General features: G+C 38.3%; 1 protein-coding gene across 3 annotated transcripts in view; it reads right to left on the bottom strand.

Moving 5' to 3' along the window:
- The window catches only part of LOC106932692 (ras/Rap GTPase-activating protein SynGAP-like), a 55873-nt gene that overhangs the window by 28635 nt on the left and 2209 nt on the right, over positions 1 to 25029 (bottom strand). For 2 of the 3 annotated variants that reach the window (XM_088010264.1, XM_088010265.1), the window contains exons 2-3: positions 4413 to 4501; positions 4199 to 4320 (exon numbers count right to left, since the gene is read on the bottom strand). In XM_088010264.1, coding sequence (XP_087866390.1) covers positions 4199 to 4320; positions 4413 to 4457 — 167 coding nt within the window. In that variant the 5' untranslated portion in view covers positions 4458 to 4501. Of the gene's footprint in view, positions 1 to 4198; positions 4321 to 4412; positions 4502 to 17004; positions 17109 to 25029 lie in introns of those variants that run through there. The other variant, XM_088010266.1, reaches the window with a different exon arrangement.

The raw sequence follows: 25029 nt of genomic DNA, 5'->3' as shown, positions 1-25029 counted from the left end.
TTTAACATATTTCATTATGTTTTAGGATCAATTAATAAAGATTGTTTTTCTGCGATAATGTGTCCGTCTCGACCTCTGAACTTTAACATCTTACACACTAAAATAAACTGGCTGTGGGGAGAAAACACAGTGAAATAGGGATAAACAATCTTATCCTGCCACATACTGAAAGCTATAGTTTCTGATGTTGCACACATTGATATTAAAATGATCCTAGTGATTAAATATACTGTGCCATTTTAGAACAAGCTAATTACAAAACAGTTGTCAGCCCTAACAACAAAGTAACAAAATAAGGAATAAAGTGATGTATGGTGTGACATGAAATGTTGGAGAAAATGAACAACAAAGTTTAACTGCAGTGTGTGTGTGTGTGTGTGTGTGGGGGGGGGTGTGCGTTTGTTTGTAATACCTTGTGGGGACGATTTTCCTGACATATGCTACGTTGTGGGGACCAGTCGCTCCTCGTGGGGACCGGAGCCTGGTCCCCACGAGGGGAAACCATGTTTTTGGGTCAGGGGTCAGAGTTAGGGCTAAGGTATGAATTGAGTTTTGGTTGGTTAGGGTTAGGTATGTGATGGTTAGGGTTAGGAAAAGGGTAAAGGTAAGGTTTAGGCTGTAGAAATGAGTAGAAATGAATGGAAGTCAATGGAAAGTCCCCACAAAGATAGCAAAACAAACGTGTGTGCGTGCGTGCGTGCGTGCGTGTGTGTGTGTGTGTGTGGTTGTTTGTCCTTGGCACGTTGTGTCCGATGTCCTTTATTCACTTGTGCTTGGTTTTAAAATTGCTCCATATCCTCAGCAGGACAATGTAGTTTTCCAGCATCATAAAAAGGCTGCAAAGCAGCAGAACCTAACAAAGACACCTTGATTTCACACAGAATATGGCGCAACTGCAGGATGCCCTGATGGGTAAGAGGTGTCCCGAGGTAAGCCTGCACAATAACAGGCAGAATGAGTTATTGTTGTGGCTGATGCTTAGTGCTAGAAAACAGCCTGCAGTGGCTGCTGCTGTGCTGATGGTTGGAAAACACACTTCTCTGATTTGCTTTCCCCCCTTTCTCTTTTAAGGGCAAATGAAAAGTTTCAGATTAAAAAAACTCATTTTTCTGCCCACTAGCAAATACAAATAATTTTGGTAATCCTACTAAAACAGGGAAAAGGTTAGTCTAAATAACAAGCTGTAATGCTCTTCAGTATAACTTGTAATCATTTTGTAAATCCATATTCACTTTTGGAGTTAAAAACTAACATCCAGGTAAGTTTAGGTATTTTAACATGATGTCTCTTGAATCCTCTTTATCGTGTATTTTAGGTTGAACTGGTTCTACAGTCCAACCTCACAATTCTGTAGTCTTTTCTAGCATCTTCTCTTCAAAGCAGTCAGACATTCCTGCAATCTTTTAAAGTGGACACTTTGTTATTATTTTGTTGAAGCTTGATCTAGAAATCGTCCAGGTGCACAGAAGATATGTCACAGGGTACATGCCTTGGGAAAAACTGGTCTAATCTCTGTGGTGGAAGTGGATGCACAGGGGTGAACCAAACTGAAGCACTCTGTGAGAATAAACCTTTTTGTTGAGAAAGGATGGGAGTGTTATCATCTCCGTCACTGGCTCCCGAATCATTTCAGGGTCAGGTGAATCTAACTGAAGCTAAATAAGAAGCGGCAAATTGATTTGGCAGCACACATAGATTTGAGTACAGTACCAAAAAAAAAAAAAGGCTGGTCAGTTGTCGGAGATTCAATTTCATCTCACACAGACTACGATAAGGGAATGTTTTCTCCCTCATCGTGTTTTCTTATTCGAAAATGTGAAAATGTTGAAATTTAAGTTGGATAATTTTTTTTGTAAAAAGGGAGGAGGATTGACGGAAACAAACAAACAAACAAAACAAAAAAAACACCTGATAAAACAGTTGATAAATATGCAGATTTAATGCCGATCGTCGCTGAATAATCATGACCGCCGCGCATAAAAAGCGCTCTGATAAAATCGACAGACTTTGGCAGCCGAGCCAGAGCAGCTGCGTCGAAAAGCTCGAGTGTGAAGTTGGATGCCGAGGGTTTACAGGAAAGTCAACTTAACGCTGCCGAGTGAATTAAGCGTGTGTGGGCAGGACTCAAAGCGAGCTGTGCAGGCAGCTGTCTGAGGCAGCGGTGAGAGGGGCGCGCCGACTTAAACCCCAACATCATTTAGCTTTCGCTCACAGGCTCCATCCCTGCTGCCCCCCCCACACACACACACACACACACAATCCACTGGGCTAATTTATGATTCATTTCGAAATCTGAAACACTGCATTTTAGCACACGAGGTTTTCCCACATCCTCTGCTAAATTACACTTTCTTCATTTTCCCATGTCGGACATCCACACCAGCCCCAAATATGTCTGCAAAGCGCCTCCTGCTGAGACGGGAAAGTGTGCCGTCAGCGATACATTTTTACTCCCTCTTGACATTCTTGTATTTCCCATATGGGCTTCGTGACTGGATTGTGTGAAGGTTGCATAAAATGTTGAAGCGTGAGATCCAGCTGAGGATGTGACCCTCCTCTCCCCCCCACCCACACACACACACACACACACACACAAAACAAGAGAAGAAGCCTGTCATGAGACGCTCCAAAGCTGCCTCATCTCGACAAAATGTAAAAAAGAAAAAGGGCTAAATAAATAAAAGTCTCTCAGACACGATAAATATAAGCATTTGGTGGAAAATATTCCTCTGGTGTCACTAGAGCTTCACTTTGTTTCTATTTTATTTTATTTTTTTACATAATTAACTTTCAGTGTGAAAGCATAACTGTTTAAACTTCTTTTATCAAGACAAAAAGTATCACAGATGCATATCAAATTATTTAACCGCCCCACTGCAAACTAGTTTTAGTTGCACATTTAGTTCAGATGTTTGCAAACAACACATTACAAACCAACAGTTTAAATAGTTTGGAGAGATTTTGTCCAAACTTAATACTAAATCCTACTTTCAATGTCAATGTCATTTAGCACAACTTGGACACAACAATAATCTTTTCCAGCATCCCATAGATGACTTTTTGAAGTAAAATTTAACTCCCACTGGGCCAAGAGAAGCAATGTTGCTTGTTTGTCACTTGTGTATCAGATTTTGTCACCAGAGTCAAAAACGCTGAACTGACTGCAGAAAACGCTTAGGCCTTATGGCAGCGGTCACTGAGGTTTCAAATCCAACCAAAGAACTCTGAGATATGCACCACAGCTAACCTAAAGACACAAGAAGAGTCAGCTACAACTTGTTCACAACTCTACTTATTTGTAGAGTTGTGAGAAACAACTTTACAGAAAGGAATGATTCATTCCTTACTGTACAGGAATGAATCAAAACCTGAACTTTTCATGCCTATGGATCAGTAGTGTGCCAGGAAGACGACGAATAAAGCTCACGTTGAACAGAATTACAACCCTAGAGTAAAACACATTGACGCTCTGGGATTTCTCTTCTTCCCCTGGTAGCCTGCAGTGACTGCAAAGCAGACAAATTCAACAAGAATCCCACGGTTCCCAAGCTTATCTCGGAGTTCATCAAGGCTCGGTTTCAGAGAACGTCCAGCGCTGCTTTCATTGTCTTTTTACTTAAATTCTACTGAAAATCTCTGGTGGGATTGGAAAAAGGTTGCAACAGCACGGAAACCGAGGAATGTAAATGAACCGAAGCCCATTCACCCGCATGTAGAGAGCTTAGATTCCTCAGAGATCCCGGCAGACTCTGCAGTCCAGTTATGAATCACATTTGCAGCAGGTCAAAGGAACAAAAGGTTGCTCTTTTTGAGCATTTAATATGCTGATCTTGACGGGGTTGAATAATTTTGAGGCCTGTATTTAAAACTGACATTTTGAGTTGGATTTGAAGAAAGCATTTGTAGAATTAGTCGAGCGCTTCTTGTTTTATTTATTATTTTTGGATCTAGCATGTATGTTTTGCAGACACGTTTTTGCAGTGGGGGCTGAATAATTTTAGGTGCCACTGTAAATGTTGGCCTCTCAAAACATTTTGACTTTTTTCCAGTTTTTGTCGCAGCCCAATCAAACAACATCTGGGTGCTGGTCTATGTTGGGACCAAAACAAGCCAGCAGTGAAGTGAATGTTTTAAAACAAAACTCAATAAAAACCTGAAAGTTTTTTTGTTTTCCACAAGTCAAACGTGCAAAACTTACCTCTCTTGGTCAGCACTACGAAACCGGGGCAGAATCATCTGCTTGAAGCTGCTGGTCCGGTCCAGCTTCGGCTGGCTCTTCGCCCTCTTGATGGAGCCCTTCAGCCTCCGATTGAGAAAACTCTAAAGATTAAACACAACAAACAAAGATCCCATAAACACCTCAGCGAGTCTGTACCAATGACGCTCGATCTGGTGTTTTTGGCTGAACTCACCGGCTGCCTGAAGGGCTGAGGGGTCGTGTTAGGAGGCGTCTCCATACTCGACTGTCTTACAGAGGCAAAACTTGCCCTGCGGGATTGGTCTGCAAGAGGACAATGTCATGAAAAACAGTCATGAATAAGATTTACATTGTCTAACAAATTAGTTGTGCTCTTTAATGTTCTATATTATCTTATAAATCTTAATTATAAATTAAAATAAGACATATTTTATTTCTCACAGTCACTGTCAACATGATTGCAAGATTTCAGTGCATTTTTATGGTCTCTTAGACTTTTGATTATTTCCAATGAAAGTTTATCATTGAACACTGTATTGTTCATCACATCGAACATAAAGCGTCTGACGTAAAAACAAAAATATGTATTTCAACAGTTTCCAAATGCATAAACAAAAAGTCTATTCAAGTTGCTGCGATTAACCATGGTTTTATCAAAGCTGAGTTAAATTTTAGGAACCACACCATCTGGCTTTAATCTATGCCAGAACTTTACAATGAAGAAACCATTAAAATTGTTCTGACAACATGAAGTAGGCCAACAAATCTCAAAGCAACACATCACAGCCACATCTAAACAGATAAGACAGAGAAGATAAGACAGCTTTATTGCCATTCTACGCACAAGGCGGGTGGTACAAAGACATTTTCTTGGCAGCACTCTGAAATACAACAAAAACGTACAGTGAAAGAGTGGGTTGAATATAAAAGTTTACACTTAGGGTACAACTATCAGCATGTCAGAGAAAAACAATAAATCAAGTCCAGAGTCAGACACGGTGGTGGTAGTGTGATGGTGTGGGACTGCTGTGCAGCTTCAGGACTCCCGCGACACAAAAAGCTAACTGTCGCAGTCAAAAGGTGCTTGTACATATCGACTGTGAGAAAATGATCAACATCAGGCCTAGGAAATGTTCTGAACTGCACAGCTTAGTGCAGAATTATGCAAAAGAAAAGTTGATGCAAGAGAAATATGGGAAGTGAAGCCCACAGTCTGATGACTCATCTGGATACCTATAGCTTTAGTCTGTCCTTATGCTTGCACAAACTCAGCAACATGGTGATGGATCTATGAAAGTATGAGCAACTATCTTTAGGAAATCTCAGCTGACGCTTTGTCTGCATGGCCAAGAAAGATGATGTCAACGTAAACCTAAATCAGGAGGTTTATTTCTCCTCTTCCATGCTGTCAAAAGGCCGGCCTAAGCAGGAATTTAAAGATAACCACACAGTAGTGAGTATTTCTTACACTTACTAAAGCTCTACAACAGGTAAAATATGTTATTATTGTACTGTGAACTTTAAGATGCTGCTTCTTCCAGCCACATATTGTGGAATATGGTATACTTCTTAAAAAGACTTTAATCTCCATCTTTACCATTTTTACTGTTATTCTTTAGTAGCCTATTTGCACACATCAGATGAGAGAAGAAAGAAAGAAAGAAAGAAAGAAAGAAAGAAACAAAGAAACAAAGAAAGAAACAAAGAAACAAAGAAAAGAAAAAGGAAGAAAGAAACAACCTTTCAACAGCCCTGCTGGACGACTGATATGAAAAACCCCAATACCTCATGGACAATTAGAATTCAGAAAGTATGAGGCAGCATTTATGCTAAACAATGTAATAATTATCAAATAGTAAAAAGGAGAAAAAAACAGCATTTGTCATCTTCAGGTTGGCTGGCAAGTTTTAAATAAGTGATTTCTTGATTTAACAGGTCAGTCAGTAATCTGGCCTGAGGGTGGTTTATGAAATCAAACCTGAAAATGTTATTAATCAGCTTAAATTTTGGTTTAACAAGGCAGTGAATTATATTTACATATAACACCTAATTTGTCACATTTACTGAGGAACTAGAAATATTTCAGAGGGCCTTCAGATTAACTAGCGTAGAGCTAATTGACTGAACAGAACGGATGCCACTTAATCTGCATTTCAAGATTTATTTATAAATTTAAACATCCAATTCACCCTCTGCCATAAAACACAAATATGCCTATTAAGTACAAATGTGAGTATAAGCTCAAATTCTTGAAGTATTTCCTTAATTCCTGCAGTTTTACACCTGGATTATTCTGGTTATGTAATAAAACGTGCAGATTGATCTGTAATGTCTCGGGGGGTTTGTTGTTATTTTTTTAAATCTAGACGCAGGTCTCATATTGTTTTTCACTCCACGGTTCTATTTTCGGCAGTGACTGATCTGATCTGTTGGGGTTTTGTCTTTTTTTTTTTTTTTAGAACTTGGCCATTACCCTGAGGAGCTGTTTCATCCTTTTTTTCTTTTTTGCAAAGAGAATCAAGACACGCTGTCATCCTATGATTTTGATTTCCTCGCTCTCAGTGCCTGTAAGTAGGCTACTTTCCAGGTTCTATTCTGAATCACAGCTAATTGTTTGGTACCCATGGTAACAACTCCAAGGGCTTCTACTTGAAGTGTAAAAGATATTGGCACAAAAAACTGCACAGCAACGATGATAGAAAAACACCAAGCAACACACAGCAAACAGTTGCATTTCTGCAAACCAGATGTGCAGAAAGGAGTCATCAGACGTATCAGCAGGCTCTGAGGGGCAATCACCCTCCGCTGGGGGGAAAGACTTCAGATTTTTATGAGTGTGTTCATGTGGAGCTAAATCACAACACAGCAAATCAATTGAATGACCTTGCGGAGAAAAAAAATATATATATATATATTTAATTTTTTTTGCGTGTCTATAGTCGCTCGCAATGAGGACCGATTAAAGTAAACATGACATATTAGAACACATGGATGTGTTCGGTCGGGCCATTCTGAATGTAAATTGCTCTCAAGACGGAGCGTGTGGGTGGCAACAGCCTCTAGCTAACTATGATACAGAGAGAGAAAGATGGAGAGAGAAAGACTAAGAGTGGGTGTTAAAGAAACAGAGTCAACCTTTATCATGTCTAATAATAAATGTTGGGAAACTTTGCATTTTTGACACTTTTGTACCTAAAATAGTGCATGAACAGATATCGATTCCACGGTTTTTAATAGGATAGGAGACATAAGAACTTTAGCTAAAGTCTAAGATATTGCTTTTAATTGTTCTGGATTAGAATGTGACTACATGATTGGGTTTGAATGAGAATAATCTTAAATTTGGGCACAAATGGATTGTGCAGTAGCACTAGATAAAATCAGCTGAGACCAGAAACATGCAACCAAGAGGCCCAACGGTGACTCTGGAGTAGCTGCAGAGAGCCGCAGCTCAGGTGAGCGAGTTTTTCGATTGGAGAACTTTTACCTGTGAACTCCACAAAATCTGTCCTTTGTGAAAAAGTGACAAGCAGAAAGTCACTGCTAAAACGAAGAAGTAAGAAGTCCTGTTTGTACTTTTCCACAAGCCATGTAGGGAATGCAGCAAACATGTAGAAGAAGAAGGAGCTCTGGTCATCTATGCATAACATCAGCCATGCAATTTTAGTATTACGTACATAAACTGTCTATTGGCCCTACACTTGTGTTCTTATTTCTGTCTTTTTCATTATTATTTAGCCTATTTTGTGCTTGATTTTCTTTTCTCTATATAATTAACCCTTCTAGACTGAACGTAGCGCTGAAGATCCAGCCAAATTTGCAGTACCGTAATTCCGCCACACTTTGTGCTATCTGAAAAACTGCACGAAGTGTGTTTCTAAAAGGGGACACGTTCCATTTTCCAGCCAAATCTCAGGTTATCATGGTAAATATTTCACCCCGCCGTAGCAGGGAGTGAAATTAATCTGAGGGGCAATCTTTTAATAGACGGTAAATTGTGAAAATAACTTGCTAGATATTGAAAGTTTCAGTTGTTATGGATAAATAGGCAAACATATTTACTCACAGGACATTTAAAGAACTGCGTACAATTAAAATAAGCAAAAAAATATCCAGCTGGACGTTTGAAACTTAGGTCATAAAGGGTTAAGCTGAATTTAAGTAAATTGAATTTAAACAGGAATTTGGAAAATAAACTTGTTAGATTAATCATACTGTTAAAAACTAATGTACACAGTTCAACATCAATCATTCAATAAACCAGAGACTCAAACAGTTTAAGAACCAAATCAAAGAATATTGTATATAAACTATTTCCATACCAGTGGTGAATTTGTGGGTCACCAGAGACTTTCTGCAGATCAGAATAATTACTTTAAGAAATGCACAAAAAGGCAAGCAGTGAATATTGAAAATGAGATGTTATAACTGCAGAGGAAAAGTGTCATTTCTGGCAGGTTCTGATCTAAAATATGTTCCTGTAGAGGAGGCAGAAACATTATTTAAACTTTAATTTGGGTAAAGCATCTGGACTTCCTTAAAATATTTTAAAATTAAATGTTGGATCCAAAAAGGCAACTTTTGTTTCTAATGCTTCCAAGCAGACAGAACCCATTTAATCTTAACATATACACAAATCCATAATTTATATGTAATAACTATACAATTGGTCGAAGCTTTATGTACTGCAATTACAGGTCTTTATGCAAATATGCCTGAGTAAAAATGTATTCTTTTAGCAACTTCAGTGGTGCTAAAAGCTGCAACAACATGCAAAGTTGATTTTCCAATTATTTAAATCCCTAGAGAACTATTCCCACAAAAACTGGCATATTAAGATGAACTAAATATGATATCAGTATAGAGGAGTGGGGGGTTTTAAACCACAAAAGTAGCGAAGGAAGTCCCTGTCCTCAGGTCTTATTAAAAACAAATCTCAAGATTCGACATGATCAAGTTTTTGCACCTAGCATAGAAGCTGTTAACCTTCTCTCTCCGTTTCATTTGCTCACAGCGTTATCGGAGTTTTGGGTTCTCTGGAGAAAACTGCAGAGTCAAAAATGAAATTCTGGCCCAAATACCCAGAGAAAAACAGACGGGTTTCAGCTGGGTTGGGTTATTACTGACAAAATGCAACTAAATGTGTCCATTTTAGCAAAGTGCAGTCAAGCAGCTACATGCATTATACGTCTTTAACCCCCAAAAAACTAAATAATACTTAGGTAAATGCTATTCAGGTAATAGATCTGAGTAAGACTGAAACAGATTTCATTGTGGCTGCCTGTTTTGTTGATGTTGCACTCTAGCTTGAATGGTGTATTTCCAGTCACAGGCCACAAACATGGGATCTCGGTGTGACTGGTCTGGAGCATCTGACAACAACAGGCCTGCAGTGACTCACAGACAGGCCTGCTGGGGCAGATACTGCATTCATGTCACATGGAAGTGTCTGTAATTGCCATATTCCATCTAGCAAACACAGTTCATGATAGCAGCTAACCAGCAATTATGGGAAAACAATTTGCTCTTTTTCTGATGGCTCCAATCCGCAATGTAGGTCAATTAGGTTACCTTAAAATATATTTTCTATCAATCTCCTCTGGTAATGTAGCTTTTGAATTCAAATTGCAGTGCAAAAATTGTAATTATTGAAAATGCAAATTGAAGCCAGACGTTGATAATGACCCCGAGTGAAAATCCACTCAGGAATAAAAACAAATACACCTATAAATTTATATTAAATGAAAAGAATTTCCTTCTTTTCACCTCAGGAATAGTGCCCAATTTAGAAATATCTTTTCCAGGAGTGAATGTGGAAGAAAAACTGATCATAAGTTCACATAATTTAGTGCAACTTGCTGGGTCTCAATAGATAGAACACTTCTTAAATTAATTTAAATAATTAACCAAACTTATCGCAATGTTTGATTAATTATAATGCATGTGTGACTGAATTGAAATGACTTGCTTGTAAAGCGCCTCAAGATAACATTTGTTTTGAATTAGCGCTATGTAAATAAACTGAAGTGAATTAAATTAGTTTATGTTTAATAAAGGAATGACACAGGTAATAGTGAACATATCAAAATAAGCTCTACAAAGGCAAAGAAAAAGCCAAGAGTAGCTGATTTTTGTCAGTATTTCGAATGCATTTCTGCTCTCATCTGCAAATTATTTTGCAGATACAAATTAAATTGTCGCCCAGCTCGGTCTGATGGGCTATAAAAAGGTTTCTCATTACCATGCTTTCACAAAAGGAGCATCTCATTATGATTAAAAGCAAAGACCTCTCAAGACCTTCAAGCCCCCCTATCATTGCAAAACATACTGATGGAACTGGTCATGGCCACATATCAAAATTTCTCACCCCATGTGGTTTTTCTACGCACACTGCACAAAAACTACGTTGAGACTAGTTTCCAGTTTGCTACGCAACATTTTGACGAGACGTTTGGAAATATTGGGAGGATATGCAATAGTCTGGTCAAATCATCAGGAAATATAACTCTGGATGTGATTGAAGAAAAGTGGGACATGGGCTGAATTTACATAATGTATATCCAATCTTATGAACCTTAGCACTTTAAATCTAGTGTCATTTTCACCCAGCTGAACTGACAGTTATATTACTTTCACTTTTATTTTTTACATGATGGAAAGCTCGGTTTGCAACTTGGAGTGCCCAAAGGCACACTGCTATGCGACAGGAAGCTGGAACTAAAACAACTTTTAGATTGCGTGACAACTACTTTCTCCACTGATCCGCAATGACAGAGTTCATCTAATTAAAGGAAGGATGAAAAGAAAATTGTACAGGGACATTCTTGATAAGAATCCAAAAGCCAAATATAAACTTTGATTTCAGAGAATAAAACTGCTGGACTCTCCCAGTCAATAACGTGTCTTGAATTCAATTGAAAATCTATGGAAATAAATAAAGATCGGTGGACAACAAAAGAGGCTTTGCTAAATTATGTTCAGTTCTGTGTCACACAAAACTTGATTTAGAAGCTATTCTGTTTTGATTTCTTTGTATGAGGAAAACTGTTTGATTTCAGCATCTGCTACGGATTTTGTCATTAGGTTCCATTACGAATATTTATATGTTGTTGGCTATTATGAATCACAGTGTTGACAGATGCACAACTTTGCTTTTTTCACTCTTTATTTCTGGAATCGTATACATTACACAATGTTCTCTCAGAATTAATGAACAGAGACAAAAGCAATAAACGACAACACAAACTATGAATAATTGAGACAACTAACGTTCTCTCGAGGCACAACAGTCACATGAGTGGTTTTCTAACTGCATTGTGACTGACGCCTACAAAAACTGCCCCCATATAGTTGGCTGTGACTCCCACATATCTTAGCCAGATGTTGAGTTTGCACGAATCTTGAGGGTTTTTCTAATAAATGATGTTGGATTTTCTGTTTGTTTTTGATGAGATTTGCCAGCAACACCCACCTCTTGGATGTTTGACAAATTTTCCTCTGGGAGCTAAAGGCCTCTGGAGACCACGGTGGAACACGCGTTCTCCGTACCCATTTCTTATCCGCGAATAGACTGAACTGTAGTTCATTGCAATTATAAGTATTAAGACGTTGCTTTAAAATAGCCCAAATATTATACATCTTTCTCTTTGTGATTCTGTTTGCTGCTGTTGCCCATTTGAGCTGGCCTGAGATGCTGTGAGGTGAATTGTGCCTCTCTTAAGCTCTATAATACAGACTTACACTTGTATGTAAACCAAAACCAGACATAAAAATACTTATAGCACTATCACACTATCTGTTTGTTGTATCAGTAGCTTTAAGTGACTTATAATGACCCAAAGAAATGATTTAATCTCATTCAACTTTATGCAAACACTCAGTCTGCACTAGTGAAGATTTACTCCCCTCGCCATGCTGCATGCGCAATATCACTGGTATGGTAGAGATTAGCCTTGTTTTATAAGTAATTCAGTAAATAACTAAAAAAATTGAGAAAAATCATAAACGGTGTCTAGAGCATTGAAGTTTTATCTGAAGATGGTCAGGCAATTTTAATGATAAAAACAGAAAAATGTGGCATCAAAATTTAATTTAGCTTCCTATATCTCTAGCACAAAGTCAGCTGTACACCCCCTACCCAATTACACACACAATGCGAGTAATATTCTTATAATACTTATAAACACAAATTAATTCGCTCCAGTTTAGACTACTGTCAAGAAAGTTTTCAGAAACACCAGCATGTGGCAAGATAAGCATTACTTTGGTCTCCTAACATAATAAATTTGCTAATGGCCTAGCTAAAATTAGAAAGCACATAGATCACTTATTTATCAAATTCATTTCACAGTTTCTGCAGATACGTGCCGCACAACAGCTTCATATTTCTCTCCAAGCCAGAATCTTGCCACCAGTTATGTAAAAAAAAAAAAAAAAAAAAAGTCTGATGAAAAGAATTGGAAGAGCTCGACTGTCACTGGAAAAAAAACCCCTGTTAAACCTGAAATCAGTCAACAATCTGAGGTGTTAAAATCAATGCAGGTGTGTGAACGTCACTGTTGGGTTATTGCTAAAATGATTCAGCATTTTATGACGAAAATAAACTATGAAACCCCTAAATTTAATGATGAGAAACTGAAATTGGACAATGCAGGACGTTGTCATTTAGAGATGAAAAGTGAGCAATGTCAATTCTTTAAATATAAAGTCTTTGCAATAAACAGCTTCTGTAACAAAAAAGGAGGTAGCTTTGTATTTGTGTTTTCTTAGGTTACATGAGCTTATTTGTACCAAAGGTATCTCAAAAGTCTTAAATATCAGCAAGGTCAAAAGAGGAGTTTGTGAGAATCAAGGATGAAAAAAAGAAGCCAAAAGCAGAATAAAATCTGAAAGAAAGAACTATTAAGACTTTTTGTTTATTATCAAAACTAATCTTATTTATTCAATCCTCTGAAGATATAAGGATAATAAATTTAAAAGCTCATCTGAACTACAATGTCAATAAGTTTTACGTTTAGGATTTCAGTGTTTTCCAAACTTTCATGGTATAAAACAACCTATACTTATTTTGTTGTTCTTCAGTTTAAATGATCCAGGTTTTTCAAGGTTCTAAAGTGATTTAAATCTAAACTCAGGGGTAGAAAAAACAAACCACAAGTCTTACGCTGTGATTATTTATTAAACAAAACTTAAGCCGAAATAGATTTTGTGATAATTAATTCAAAGCTGAGATTCAAGCTAAACAGCCGAAGCTTTAGATTTGAAAAGAGGTCAAGTAACTTAATGAAAATCACTGTAGAGATTTTATTTTTTTAAAAATGCTTTGTAATTATGTTCTATTGTTATGGATTTTACCTGAACAGCTCTACTGAATATTAGGTTCTCTATAACTAATATAGTAATTATCCACTAAAATACTTAATGTGCAATTATTTGCAACGGCTTGAGCAGGTTTGAATATTAAAGTACAATGAGTGAGTGTTAATCCTGCTTTGAACTACATTCAGAAAGCTGACACATCAAATAACTACCACTTTATTTATTTTCTACTCTTTATTTAATGACCACTGAAAACGGCAACGGCAGGAAAACGCCTGCACACACCTGAACGCAGTTTGTTAACTTGCTTTGTGTGAAGACTAGTAATGATTTGAAGCTCCTGTTCCTACATCTGGATGTGTTGTGATGTTGAAGATTTGGCTAGATGTGGAAAAAAAAAAAAAAGGCTGAAGATTACCTGTCAAAAGTGAGCCACGTCGAATCTGAATGGCTCGCTGCAAGCCATATTTTTAGACCAAGTTGGTCCATTCAAAGTGACAGCTTGGTGTTATGTCTCAGTTTGAGTGGGTAGTCACTGCAGGTATCCAAATAAATGTGCTTAAGCAGAGTAAAAAGTGTTATACATCCACTTCTGGTGCAGAAGTTTCAGAAGAGATACCATGAAGTTTGGACAAAAAACAAAGAATAAAAGTGTTTTTCCACTTGTGTGGGATTTGTTTTTTATCCTGAACTCCAGTCTTGAATAACTCAGACTAAAGTGGCTATTCTCCATATTAAACTCAGCAATCTTTACAATTTGAAACCAACCAAATAGGTCAAATGTGCTGAAAGTTAAAACCGCATAATGAACAGAGCTGTCCAATCGGCATGACTGACAGGAAGAAAACCGCCTGGCAACCACTTAGTGGCTCTTTGACAGGCCAGCAGCAACACTCCAGGGGGTTTTAGTATGAGCTGCGATTTACAAAACACAGACTGAAATTGTGGATGCCAAACGCGCCGCAGCCGTTTAGAGGAAGAAACGTGAAGGGATTGCATCTTGCAGAGCCTTTTAGATTCTAAACAAAACCCTCAAAGGGTAACAAACCCCTAATGTGAAGAAGTAAACATGGATGTGAAAACGTCTTGAACTGTCCAGTTTTGTGATAACAGTCTTCCAAAACAAAACACAGAGGTGCAATAGTGTGGTGAGGTAAAACATAAAACTGTCAAACGTAGTTTCAAGGGATCATGAACTCTTTGAAATACCAAGAGACTTTGATGGATTTTAGCAGCAAATGGAAAACAGATTAGCAGAATAAGGATGCCAAACAAAAGTGGTTCACTATGAAATAATAAACATTTTTTTAAAGGTCAGACAGAGTTTAAGTCCGGTAGAAAACTTACAAGATCAGATTAGCATAATAAAGGACACAATATTCTAAAAAATAAAATCAAAAGAGATTGTGAAAGTAGGATTGGTCAATGATCCTAACTCGATGCTCGAACCAGGGAGAAAACCAAATGCTACTCTAGTGCCAAAAGAGAGCATAATACTGACAGCATGGAGCGTGCTGCACATCAAAACAGTGACTTTTAAAGAAAGTAAGTTGGACGATTATATTTATATAAATTTTAAAAAAAAGCTCCACCTCTGGCTGTAGTCAGAGCCACTCCGGCGCTATGTTTAGAAACATCACTGTAACGAGGTAAATGCACACTGCACAGAAGAGGCAGAGCAGCGGGATTTAAAAGAAGTGGTGGGTGGAGGGGTTCAGGAAGAGGGGGCACTGTGGGCGGGAGAGATCCACAGAAAGAAAAAAAAACCTGCAATCAGTCTGAATCCTGACAAGCTTTTTGAGAAAACTGGCTAAGCTCACAAACAAAACAAAACAAAAAAAAAAAGTTTGGACTTGCAGCGTTTTGTGACCAGCATTTCCTGAGCGAGAGCTCCGGTGAAAATCCTCAGCAGCCTAAATAAATAAGCAGAACTCGTTTTCTATCATGTGTTTGTTCAGCATTCCTGTCTTCCTCCTGCCTGTTTCTATGCTTGTGTGTGTGTGTGTGTGTGTGTGTGTGTGTGTGTGTGTGTGTGTGTGTGTGTGTGTGTGTGTGTGTGTGCGTGCGTGAGCTCCAGCCAAAGGGGAGTGTGGCCTCGTTGCCATAGGAACATGCTTGCTAGCGTGTGCACTGCTCTCCATCAAACTACCTTCATTTCTGCTAATGTATTTAGAAGCGTCATTACTGTGCTTGTGAATGGATGGATCCAAATGAAATAAGTGGAGTTAAGCAGGCGTGACTCTACAGACGTACTGAGGGGACGACCAGATACGGGAGGAGGAGGAACCTCAAAGCTACAAGCAGCAACAGATCAACGGAGGTCTTGTTATGCTGTTGCACAGAGATAAGCGTTAAAAAGTGGATAAAGAAATGGATAAAACATAAAATAATAAACCAAACAATAGTGCAACACATCAAAACGTCTCTCTTTAACCCATGAATGTGTAAATCATTAGAATTTCTTGCTGATCTGTTTTAAATAAATATTTTGTTCCATCGTTTAACTTTTGTCTGAAAAGTGAAAGGTCAAGGTGAGTTTTGCACCGCTCTCCTCCTCAACCATCACTGTAGTACAATAAAATATTGAATGTTTTATTAAGTAGTAATAGTAGCTATGCTAACATTAGCTTGCAAATCACATTGTGAAACATGGGGAGCAGAGAGAGACAGAAAGGATGAAGTAAACACCCAGAAAATAAAGTCTTATTGCAAGTAATTCAGAACGTTTTTAAAGCTGTTCATTCTTTCTGACTGCAAGCATTGTGTTGTTTGTTGTTGCCCCCTCCCCTAGGTGGCGCCACCGGCAGTAAGATTCCTAAACTCTAGTATGAGTTAAGAAGCTCCTGACATCCATCCTGCTGGATTACATCACCGAAATGCAGCTCAAACAAGGTAAATTCCCAGAGTAGCCGGAAGCAAACAAACAGTCTCTAGTTTGTTTCTGCCTTTCATTTTTAACTGGTATTTTTAACGCTTTGATATTAAAAAAACAACAGGTTTATGTGCTGCGTCAACTGTCCTGGAGCCAACTGAAGACGACGTTTTAATCCACGGATGGGAGAAGGAAGACTTGGAGTCTATTAAAGAGAATGTAAAAAGGGAATGGCACTATCTAACCCAGAGGATGGTAACATAAAACAGAAGGAGTCTGACGATGTGGGGCTCAGAGGAAACGTGACGCTCCAGTGGAGGATACAGGGAAAAGGGTATTAAAAAAAAAACCTTCAATACACAAAGGGAGTTTTTCTGAAAAAAAAAAAAAAAAAAGGATTGAAAAGTCATGACATGAAAAGCAGAAGTCAGACAGGCATTAAAAACCTTTCACCACTGAAAACAGAGCAAACAGCAGCCTTGCGAATACATATAAAAACACAGATAGAGAAAAACCTCAGCGGACCACAAGGCACGGACTGGAGGACGAGGCTGGGCAACGACACAAAGCTGACAGGAGCAGAGAAGCAGACGGGTTCGTGTCTGGACTGACTCACTTGGCGTCAAAACTCCCGGTCCACCACAGCAAACCTCCGCTTGACCAACCAAGCCAAACTGACCCTGATGCGGCAGCCACGTCTTTGAAGAAGTGTCCATGCAGCTATATGGCACAGACACAAGTAGAGTTCGCACTTTCAGTTTTAATGAACCAACAACCTCAACAGTCACAGAGATTAAATAAATAAATAAACATGAAATGTGAAAATATATATATAATTCTTTTAAAATGCACTTTTTAACCTTGGCAGATTTGGTTGTTGTCACAAACTTCAATGTGTTTTAATATAACGTTATCAAAAAAACAAAGTGGTGTGCAGTAATGAGGTGGGAGGAAAAGGATAAATGTTTTCATACTTCTAAAATGTGCATTTGTTTTCACTACCCTTTAGTCTGATACCCCTAAATAAAAAACAATACAATAATGCATACAAAGCACTAGTAAACAAACAGTTTTATGGAAACCGAGGAACGCAGCAGACAAGTCAAGATTAAACTTGTAAACAAAGCAATTTCTGAGAGAAAGTAATGAAAAATCCTCATGTGGTGGAAGATGCTCTCGTTACATGATTTAATTTTTTGGCCTCCATGGAAACTGAAACCACACGTCACTGATCACATCATCCACATTCTGAGACGTGGCGGTGGTGGCAGCATCGTGCTGTGGGCAGCCAGATCTTTAGGAGGGACAGAAAAGCTGCTCAGAGTTGACAGGAAGCTGTAAAAGATTTGAGTGTGGAGCAGATAGCCAAAAGCTACAATGAGCTGGTCAGGGTCAAAGGTCACCAGCTGCAAGGCTGTAGTCCAGACCTTCACAAAAATGCATTTCCTTGTGGATCCTGGGCAATGAATAGATTTTCACGGAGCAGTTTCAGTTGAATCTGTAAAGTCAGTTAATCTTGGAAGTCACTTTTAAGCCGTGCAACAGTTTCCAGATTTACAGCTGCTCAGTTATGGCTGTGCGCGCATTGACAGTGTTTACAAAAAATATTCAGACAAAAAAAAAAAAAACCTTTAGTGTCAAAGTGAAAACTGGTTTCTTCAAAAATAATGACAGACATAATTGAATAAACATTCCTCTCCTTTAAAGTGACTGACCGATTTCAACTGAGGTCCAGCCAAGTGGTGTTTGTAGTCTCACAATGAGAAGAATAAAGATCATCCGAGGGTAGCGAGTGTGTGTCAAGTGAGTTTAACCATTACAACAGTGGAGCATAGTGGTGGCAGCATCATGATGCAGAGACGCTTCTCAGAAGGCTTGGAAAGGTAGAAAATAAAACAAATGAAGCAAAACACAGGAAAATCCTGGAGGATAATCTGCTTCAGAGAACTTTTATTTTCCAGCAAGACAATGAGCCAAAGTGTCCAGCTGAAGCTACACTGGGTTGAAGACAACAAGGTGGAGGTACTAGAGTGGCCCAGTCAAAGCTCAGACCTCAATTTGATAGAGCATTTGTGGCTGGGCCTGACAAGGACAGTTCACACAGCCAATCCCTACAAAACCTGACAGAGCTTGGAAATATTTACAAGGAAAAATTGAGGATGCAAATGCAAACCTGACTCAGGCTTATCCACACAGACGCTGTAGCTGCATCCAAAGGAAGATATAGTAAATATGGAGGTGAATATTTATGCAATTATCTATTTAATGTTCAATATTTTTAATTATTATTTTTGTAGAAATCAGTTTTCACTTTTTTTTTTGTCAAAACCAAATTTTGTTGATTGATATGCAGCAATAAAAGGGGAAAATATCCAAAGGAGTGAATACTTTGTAATGCACACAAAGGGAGAGAAAACCCAGCAAGCAGTGAGGTGAAAAAAATACTAGTTTGACAAAATTATACCATAACTGAATTTATAAAGGTCAGCTCTGAAATAAGAAAGGTTGTCATGGAAAACTGGACTTTTAATCCAAAAGACTCAGAGCTGTCCTAACTTATGTGTTCAGAGACGGGGGCGATTATTAAAAAGCCAAACGGCTACCGTCAAGAAAAACAAAATCAGGTATACGTGTGAAATAAAAACAACAAACACTTTTTATATCAGCATCAGTATGTTTTTTTTTTTTTTTTTTTTTTTTTTGTAGTTCCAACACATATTTCTGATCGGAGTCGATCACCTCAGAGGGTGTCAGACTCATCATCGATGGTTGCAGGATACCGGCCCCCATTTCAACACATCAAGCTAAATGTCTGATTACCTCTTCAGTATCCAATCAAGTTTAACACAGTCCTGCTAATGACTCCATTATTAGATTCGAGTGTGTTAAAGCAGAGACACATCTTCGCTGGAACCTCCAGGGATCTCAGACTTCAGCCACATTCCTGCAACTTTTTTGATGCGTTCCTGCTCAAAAACACGCCTGAATCAAGTGTCTGATTTACAGATAATCACTCATTCGTTTTATTCAGATGTTGGAACAGGGATGCATATAAAAGTAGTGGCTGGAGTTGGAGAAGCAAAACGTATGTAAACCAAGGTTCTGAACACTTCCTTAGTTTAAACATTAATTGCACTTCACTTCTTTTTAAGGCTTAAGAAGTATTTTTGTTTGACTTTGACTTGTTATGCACTACTTTGTGTTCTCTCACATACAGTTTTCTAAATACATCGAAGTTTGTGATTGCAAAATAAAATATGAAAATGTTAATTTTTGCAATTTTTTTTTCTAGTGAGCAGTAAGTTCCTCTCAGAAAAGCCGATGTTTATCTGAGTGAGTTGAATGAAATGACGTATTAGAGGTATAATCAGTCCTGATTGCACTGTGAAACATTGTGTTTTTCATGGAGGTTTTTCTACATGCAGCCTTTTATAGTTGCCCTTTCCAAACTAAATGTCACCAAGCTGCTCAACCACAAGCTGCTACCATGATTAATTGATAAGCATTCCTACAGACACATCAGCGTTTTGAGATTCCCTTCTAGTCATGTTAGCAGGTGCGGGAAAACACTCTGCTTTGAATTTTCACTTGTATCCGATGTGATGTTTGCTTTAAAAACAGCTTATTAAAATGCAATATTCTTCTCTTTGCCTACTGAGAAATCCAAAACCATGATCAATTTATTAGATGTTGAATATTTCTTGTGGCTGGAGTGTTTCTGCAAAACGCAGAAAACTTTGGATCTTTAAACAGCACCGAGTGAAATCATTTTGACCAGAAGTGTCTGACGTAGCTTTTCAGCTTTTAGGTGAGAACATTTCACCGATGAAATTCTCACAGATATCAGTGTAAAGTAGTTCAGGTTTTCTAACATCCAATTGGGATTTGGATCAATATCTTGAAAGTGTGATTATTAATCCATAAATTCCAACAATTCTCCACCGAGTTCAGCATTTTGTGCACGAAAATAAGGCTTACTAGTTGTTATTATTAACATTTTATGTTATTTAAAGTTGTATTGAATCAGTTACTACCATACCGCATTCAGAACAAACCTACGCAACAGCAAAGTCCTTTAAAATTGGCCGACAACTATTTAGAAATCATATAAAAACCGCAGAAAGGTGCAAGTCTTGTCAGCGCTGGGCCATTTCGAAAAAGATTTCCGTCATGGGAGATGTGCTTCTGTATCCTTCTGTCTTTTTAGAAGGACATGGACAGAAAATTCTCCAGACCCAAACCAAAATGGACCATTTGGACTGTTATCATCAACAGGTCTAAATGCCAAGCTTTGTGGGAATACATCAGGGCGCTAAGAGAAGGAATGCTGTCATTCTTTGCTGAAAGACAAAATGAAATCTCTTTAAGATGGCTCTGTTTCTCTGAATATCCACACATATTTCATTATGGTTGATATATAGACATATTTTTTTAATATTACAAAAAGAAAGACAGGAGAACTAGATGTGGGATGCTGTCCTAAGTTGTTCCTTTCACACAATGCACTTCTGGTTAGTAAAACATTCAAAATCACCTTATTTTATTGCACATATTAACACCATGAAAGAGGAAAAGAGAGAGAGAAAAAAATAAATCTTACAAGACATTTATACCAGCAGATCTTTGGGTAAAATATTTGGGAGAAATTTCGCCTTAAAGTGTCACCATCATCTTTTATCAAGACTTTGCGAACCTAATATTTAAAAACTGAAGTACATTAGCAAAACGTTGAAGCTCATGTGAGATACTATAGAAAAATTGGCACAAATAGATGAAATAATCCGGTTTTTATTGCTTAGGTTATTAAAATTCAAATATTTTTTGTACACATCAAAACATGAGAACCTGACAGACTGCAGTGGCCACATGGGCAGTCAGAGAATTGGATCGTGTTTAAGTGGAAAACCTTTTTTTTATTTTGCTGTGCTTTGTCATTCTTTTTAAAAGTCTGAATATTCATTTTGATCATAACCTGCTGCATCTTTAAATATCTACTTACTTTGATGATGCAATGCAAACATCTGCAACGCAACCGAGAAGCTTTTATTGAAACTCAATAAACACTTTTTTGTTGGTTTTTGCAGCTCAGGTCTAGTTTCTGAGAGGTGAACATTCTCCAAGGAAACAGCGGAAAAGCAGGCACAGACGCAAAGTTCGGACAGAAATCTACATTGTAATGTTTACGAACACACCAGATTTTACCTTTTACACACATTTATCTGCGCTCAACTAGATCTATATAATATGGGGTTACATTAAGCTGGAACAACCTCTCATCACACCCCGATGCTGTCCTGGACATTCAATGTATGACTTTAGAAATGATTCAGAAGTGTTGTGCTCAGAGAGGCTTGTCTTGAAAGTAACATTTTTTTAAATAACCCATGATTAGTCACCACTTGACATGACTAACATGGTAAACCCGATATAATGATTAAATGTTGAAAACCTTGCATGTGAATTTTTTTTATCTACAATAAGAGATTGTTTACATTTTTGCTGTCCAAGGAATGAAACTGAGGAAGTAACAGATTATATTCCTTGTTGGTGGAAAAGTGGAAAAAATGGCCACAAATTCTCCAAAGTCCACTCTGATTGGCTCTCAACACCCTCATGATGACTCCTTCTCTGCTGAAGATGTAGCCGATTTCTCAGAGTCAAACAGAGAGAAACACAAGCAGCAAGACGCTGCCAGCCAAACCGAGCCAGGCCAAAACCTGATTAAACAGGCATAAATGTTTTACCTGTAAGGAAAGTTTTGATAATTTCATCTGTTTTTCTGGGTGAAGTTCTCAAACTCCCAAGCGACTCAAAACAGGAAATGGTTCCAACATCCAGCAGCCTGGGGCGGACAAGGAGCCACTAACATTAGGTCAGTTCAAACAGCTGCAGTGAGATTTATTTCTCCATCACGCAGGCTGAGAATCAGACGTCAGAATCACAGGTCAAGATGTTGCATCTGGACTGTTGAAAGGTGATACAATAAGACTCAGGTCAAAGTAAGGTTTCTTCTGCTAAAGTGGTTTTCAGGTTTCAGTGTCAAAAATGAGTCGAAAACTTTAAATTCTTGACTCTCCACCTCAAACTGACATTTTCCATGAAACCCTTGAAACCCGTTTCCATGAAACGTTCATAGAGGCCTATGAACGTTTGATAACCTTTTTGCTTGTATCGATTAAAATATTAATTTATCTCATTGTTTTGCTACTTTTTTTATTCAATCAAAGAATATGACAGGAAAAGAAATCTGCTGTCATATTCTGCTGGGTCCATTTTTATTTTTTAAATGCTGATGGGAGGTACGATAAAGCTTCAATCTGAGCAAACTCCAGGACAGAAATTTGTTCAAATGGGTTCCTACACTTTTATTTTTAGAGGAAATTTAAGCAGACTGACAGATCCGTTCTGTTCTTGGCAGAGCGATAAAGCTCCGTTGCTCCATGCGTTACACTGACAATGGCTGAAGAAGGGGAGAATTATGACGTAAACTCGGTGCTGGAGGAGAGTCAACGCTCTGCCGGCTGTCAGACTCTCAGATGACAACTGTGACAGAGAAGCAAGCAGTCCAGATTCTCAACAGTTTGCGACGAATTGGGAGAAATTAATTGATGTCGGTGATTCGTGCCTTTTTTATTACAGCTCAGCCAACAAAATCGCTACACCAAGGCATGCTGGTAGCTGCTTCGCGAGGGAGAGGAGGAGGAAATCCAGCGAGGGGGAACGAGTAAGAGCAATCAGGAGTTATCTTGTTCCATTAAAAGTGAAACTACTGATGTTTCATTAACAAAAGTACTTTTTCTTTCTGGGTTTTTTTTTTCTGGGTTAAGATGGGAAAGCCCACTGAGTGCAACACAATCCATCCCATCCATCCATTTTCTTTACACCCTTTTCCCTTAGTGGGGTCGGGAGGGGCGCTGGTGCCTATCTCCAGCTAACGTTCCGGGCGAGAGGCGAGGTTCACCCTGGACAGGTTGTGCAACACAATCCAGAAAACCCAAACATTAGCTACATCTGACGGAGGAACTCTGTCACAGCAGAGATTGAATAATTCACTGAATGGGTATCTGCAACAATATCCATCGCAAGAAGGTTTTCTGGCTGATCGTTTTCACAATCGATGGTTCTTTTTTTTTTTCACCCATGTATTGCCATGATGTGTTTTGACGACAAGCTTCCTGCTGGACAACTAAAACAATCCTGAAAGCAACATTTTGTTGTTTCGTGTGAGTCAGCTTTTCCACTAATTATAAAGCTGGCGGAGGCCCCCCTGTGGAGCCTACAGGTGTCAGTGGAGCCCCCCGAGAAAGCTAATTAGCCAACTTTAAGCATCAAGAAATAAGAACGCCCCTAGCATTACATCAGCTATGTAAACAGCTATCATTATGCACAGAATACAACAGCACTTTAACACCGTGGAAGTGTAGTGCACACAACTTTTCAAATGATGAACCGGTTGTTCGCAGTGCATGAGCGCAAGTTTATTTCCTGGGTTAACTAGTTGCCAGCAAACTGTACTTGTCTCCTATATTCTGTTCGGTTTCATCCGTACCATTAGCCGGGTACGGCCCGACTGATGACAGAACGATGACAAACCAGGGTCGGCATTAGCTTGTTGACTTTCCGCTTCGGCTAAGTGACGCCTGTTCTGACTTTATCGACTTTTTTCAGACGCTTCCTACTATGAAGACTGATAGCACATCAAGTAGCAGGTATGGTAATTCAAAGTGGATTCAAAGTGATGGGTTTTCCATCAGCAAAACTTTTTGCTTGTCAATTGAAAGCAGATGGAGGACAAAATATGTAGCATTTTTAAAGAAACATATTGCCAAGATAAAATCAGTTATATTTAATTTTAATAAGAAATAATTGTAGTGTTTGTCCTTGTGTAAATAATAACTCAATGGTTCTTGAGTTCAAGATCTTTTCATGCCCGATATCAGCAAAGCAACTGTCTCTCAAATTAACAATTATTATGCTCCCAGCAATTTAGACTTTTTTTCCCCATTTGTTCTTTGTTTGTAACCGTAAAATTGTCGAGCAGATAATATGCTAAAATACTTAATTCGAGACAATTTCTTTGGGTCCCGCTCCAGGCCTTCGAGAGATGAAGACGCAGCTATAATCATATCACCCCGTTTCAACTAAAACAGTTGAAATTCCCAAATGTCTCGTCTGCTCTTGCTCTAGAAGATAACCTTTGCGTCGTAATGCATGACGCCGAAGCACAAACAGCCACTCAGGTGTGGCATTGAACATTTTCATAAAAGTAAAAAAGCTTAAAAAAAAACAAATGTGAACTTAAACTGGAACGTGGAGATCATAGTGCATGCAAACATAACAGAGAATTTGCCAGGTAGACAAGTAGACAATTACCCCTAAAAAACATCTAAGAAATAAAAACATGCAAACGAACATGGCACATTAAATGAATAAACAAAGGAAAAACTTACACGGCAAAATCCTTCTGAATAATAATGAACACAGAGGAATGAACAACATAAACCAACCCAAAATGGATGTGATGAACTCAGTAAACAACCAGAATAATAATCACAAAAAGGAAACAAAACAGCAGCACTAACAGATTATGACAGGAACAGTCCAGAATAAATAAGCAGACCACAAAAGTATACTATGTGAA

The sequence above is a fragment of the Poecilia mexicana genome, unplaced genomic scaffold (genome assembly GCF_051168715.1).
Source record: "Poecilia mexicana isolate PSO_F unplaced genomic scaffold, ASM5116871v1 scaffold_11, whole genome shotgun sequence".
Taxonomy (NCBI): Eukaryota; Metazoa; Chordata; class Actinopteri; order Cyprinodontiformes; family Poeciliidae; genus Poecilia; species Poecilia mexicana.
The sequence above is the reverse complement of the archived record's forward strand: the minus strand, read 5'-3'. Positions and strand labels throughout refer to the sequence as shown.